The 3,842-nt window shown below is 62.9% G+C and overlaps 1 protein-coding gene across 1 annotated transcript; it reads left to right on the top strand.

The window, feature by feature from the left end:
- Positions 1–345: 345 nt before the first annotated feature.
- Crlf2 (cytokine receptor like factor 2) lies at positions 346–3,450 on the top strand. The gene is made up of 8 exons (XM_052166967.1): positions 346–530; positions 1,188–1,290; positions 1,602–1,762; positions 2,002–2,135; positions 2,333–2,495; positions 2,586–2,697; positions 2,841–2,925; positions 3,159–3,450. Exons 1-8 carry the CDS (start codon positions 449–451, stop codon positions 3,345–3,347), a joined length of 1,029 nt encoding a protein of 342 aa, XP_052022927.1. The 5' UTR covers positions 346–448; the 3' UTR covers positions 3,348–3,450.
- Positions 3,451–3,842: the final 392 nt, after the last annotated feature.

The following is a 3,842-nucleotide window of genomic DNA, read 5'->3' as shown; positions in this document are numbered from 1 at the left end:
ACCTCCCCATCATCCCTCACCTGACTGCTTGGTGTCACGTGACCCCGCTGCCCCGATGACATCACCACTCTGCCTTGCCCAGACCACTGGACCAGAGCAGTCCAGTGTCCTCACATGAGGGATTTCCCAGCATCCTAGGGGGCAGGTCCTAGTCAGTCACCGCGAGGAGGCCCCGCCCACAGCCAATGCCAGGAACACTGAGCTCAGGTCATTCAACATGTCCATCACTCATTCTCCCTAAGCACCGCCCCCAAGTAAGCCAGTCACTCACTCACGGCCGCGCCCACGGCCCATGCCCCGCCCTGCGCACACAGTCAGCCCGTTATCTCCATATCGCTGCTGCCTGCGACTTCCGCCATCCGGGTACAAGGCGCTGAACCAGCGTCGCTAGCCCGCGGCATCGCGGTTGTCAATCACGGTCTCCGCGCGCCGCGGTCCCGCCTTCAACATGCGTGCTGCAGCCTGGCTGGTCGCCCTCATCATCCTACCGCGGATCCTCGCGCTGCCGGCGGCGCAGGAGCAGAGCTCGGGTGAGGGCATGCGGGTGAGGCGGGCTCAGGGCCAAACGGGAGGATCCAGGAGGGCGTGAGCATAGACAAAATGGCAGCGGGGGCGGGACCACGGCCTAGGAGTGCGATCTCCAACCTCTTTGCCTGGCCACGCCCCTACGGTGCCAATCTGATCTGCGCTCATTTGCATATGCATTACCGCACTCGGGAATGTTTTGCCTGATGAATATGCAAATGAGCCGCCTCTCAGGCTCGGACCCCTCTAGCGCGTCAGCTGTCAGTCACCGCGACGGGGGCGGGACTGGCGCTGAAGCCGCTTCGGAGAATGGCTCTGTCCTCACTTCTGCCCGCCTGGCCGGAGACTTGATCCGGAAAACATTGCAGGTCTGAGGCAGGGAGATTGCGGGTTTCCCCGAGAACATCACTTCCGAAGTGAGGAGATGGGGATGAGGACCAGGAGACACGAAGCAGGGGCGTGGCCGGGGTGGACAGCGGAGAGCGGGGCGGAGCTCCGGCGTTCACAGGACCCGCCCCACACACAGATGGAAGTCCCCCTCCCTGCACTGACATTGACAGTGCTGGGGTCAGAGGTCACCCCGCCACTCACTTCCTTTAACCCAGACACCCCCTACCCGCGAGCCCGGTGACGTCACGATCCGCACGGTTCCCACCCTGCAGGTGATGTCATCCCCGTCAGCATTGTCTGCCATGACCTGGAGACCCTGCAGGTGACGTGGCACCCTGACCCCCTCACCGGGCAGAACCTGAGCCTAGACTTCCGGTGAGTGACTTCCGGTTGGATGGGCCCTTGTTGTAGGTCACTATTGGGTTTTCACTTCCTGTTTGGCTTTTCGGGTCTGTAACTTCCAATCCCCCACCGCCCCTATCCCGGAAGTCACTTCCTCAGTCCTGACCTCTCCTGATCTGGCCAATCACACAATCCCGGCCTCGCCCTTTCCTGAGCCATGCCCCCAGGTCCTGTCCCCCATCCTACCACCCCCCACTTATTCAAATCATCCCCCCTCCCGTGACCCCATCTTCCCACCCTCCTCTTCCCCCCTTCCACCCCCTCACCCCCGCCCCACCCCGCAGCTATGGAGACCATGCCCTGCGTTCCTGCCCACGCTACTTCCTGCTTGGCGGATTCACTTCCGGGTGCATCTTCCCGGTGGGGACAGGACTGCTGGAGGTCACGCTGCGCAATGGAAGTGGGGCCACAGTGTTCTCTAGGAGGCGTCGCGCATCTGCCTGGCGTGAGAGAGATTGGGTGGGGCTGGATGCGGTGGGTGGGGCCGGGAATGGGCGGGGTGATGGTTGGGTCCAAGCGTGGGCGGGGCTTGAACAGGAAGTGTTGGGATCTGTGTGGGCCTAGCAGCGGCTGGTGGAGGAATCATGGGCTATTATTATCAGTTACGTGGAGGGTTCCAAGAGTGATCCGATGACGTCAGTGTCCGGCGCTCTCCCCCCCCGTCCCCCCCCCCCCCCCCCGCAGTGAAGCCCCGCCCACCCTGGAATGTGACATTCCTCTGGACACCGGAAGCAGTCACTGTCTCCTGCCCCGCCCACTCTTACCCTGGCCTGGACTATGAGGTGCAGCACCGTGACCCGTTTGATGAAGACTGGCAGGCGAGTCACATCAGGGGGTGGGGCAGGGCCTGCCAATCACCCCTATGGGTGGGGATGGCTGGGAAATCATTTCTAGGTTGTCAGCCATCTTGTCCATTCCTGACCTCTGACCTGTGGCATGACTTTTGACCCCATCCTCAGACACCCTCCACCCCTACCCCGTGGTGATCATGCCCGTCTTTCCCCCTCCTCCCCAGATGACCTCCGAGCCGCAATGCAACGTGACGGTGGGTGGGCTCGACCCTGGGCGCTGCTATGACTTCCGGGTCCGGGCAGCACCCCGGGGTTTGCACTATGGCCTGGAGGCGCAGCCGAGCGACTGGACCAGTGTGACTCACTGGCGAGGGGCAGCGCCCGCAGGTGACAGGAGTGATGGATGGGCAGGTGAGGGCGGGGCCGCCATGGGTGTCTCGGCATGGCCGGCTGATTGACAGGAGACCTCGCCCCCAGCCTCCTGTGACACAGGCCACGACTCGCCCCCCTCCTCCCCACTCCCCCTTGCTTGCGGCCTGGCTACCCTACTGACTCTGGCCTTGCTCCTCGCCATGCTGTGGCTGCGCAGGTGAGGGGTCATGGGGTCTAATGACCTGGGGTTGGGGTCACGGGTGATGCATCTCGGGGTCAGAGGTCAGGGGTCACAGGATGCGAAGGGGTGGTGTGCAGTGTGACCCTGGACCTCTGAACCTGCACCCCGGTGGCCCCCAGGGTGAAGGATGCACTGCTGCCCTGTGTGCCTGACCCCAGCGGCTCCTTCCCTGGCCTCTTTGAGAAGCATCATGGGAACTTCCAGGTACTGGGCCCTGCACACCCAGGGTCAGAAGTCGGGTGTGGACTTGCAGTTTCACGGGGAAACCCCATTTCCAGTTCTGTAGGGGGTGGGTGGTCTAGTCCCCGCCCATATTTTTGACTGATGGTCTTTTGCCTATCTGTACCCATCCCACTCATGGGGCTAAACTTCCTGCGAGTGTACATGCTCCGCCCCAACTTCCGGCCCGCCCCTGACTTCCAGCCCTGCCCCCATAGGCCTGGATCTCAGACTCGCAGTCTGCAGCTCTGGCGAAGCCTGAAGAGGACCATGACGTCATCCTGCCCAGGGGGAAGTGGGCGGAGCCTGAGGACCACCCTGCCCCAGGAGAATGGGGGGGCGGAGCCCTGGTGTCAGTGGGCGGTGCTACGTTCAGGCTGGATGGCAGCGGGTACATGACCCTGTGATCTTCGCCTCTGCCACCATGATGGATGAACAGTGCGGCTGTGGTGGGGTCTCTTCTTGTGTCACCTCCTGTGTTACTTCCCCTAAACAGGAAACAGAACCGAGTCTCCTGTGTGTTCTTATGTCACCGGGATCGGGATCGGAGAGGGGACATGGGGGTCAGAGGGCATCACTCAGGCCATGGCGGGTCCCAGCCAGCGGGATCAGGGGCGTGGCCAGGATGCCACCTGGGAACTCCCAGGGCTCCGACGTGTCTCCAGCTGACCACGCTGCGAGTCAGTGACGGGGGTGGGGGGGCGGGGCCAGAAATGGTGCCATGGGTCAGGTACAGCCAGGCTGGGGTCACACAGCATTCACCAGAGCCACACCACAACCTGGAAGTGGGCGGTGCCTTGCCCCTCGGAACCAGAAGTGACCCCGACGGCGGTGACCTGAACGTCGATGAGGTCATGCTTCCGTGGGTGATGGGAACCCGTGGCCTCTGAACCTGACCCAAG

This window comes from Apodemus sylvaticus, chromosome 21 (assembly GCF_947179515.1).
Source record: "Apodemus sylvaticus chromosome 21, mApoSyl1.1, whole genome shotgun sequence".
Taxonomy (NCBI): domain Eukaryota; kingdom Metazoa; phylum Chordata; class Mammalia; order Rodentia; family Muridae; genus Apodemus; species Apodemus sylvaticus.
This window is presented reverse-complemented; position numbering and strand designations above follow the sequence as displayed.

Coding starts and splice junctions, on each gene's coding strand:
- Crlf2 (XM_052166967.1), top strand. CDS start 449: ATGCGTGCTGCAGCCTGGCTGGTCGCCCTCATCATCCTACCGCGGATC. Junction 531..1,187: donor GGCGCAGGAGCAGAGCTCGG/GTGAGGGCATGC, acceptor CCCACCCTGCAG/GTGATGTCATCCCCGTCAGC. Junction 1,763..2,001: donor GCGTCGCGCATCTGCCTGGC/GTGAGAGAGATT, acceptor CCCCCCCCGCAG/TGAAGCCCCGCCCACCCTGG.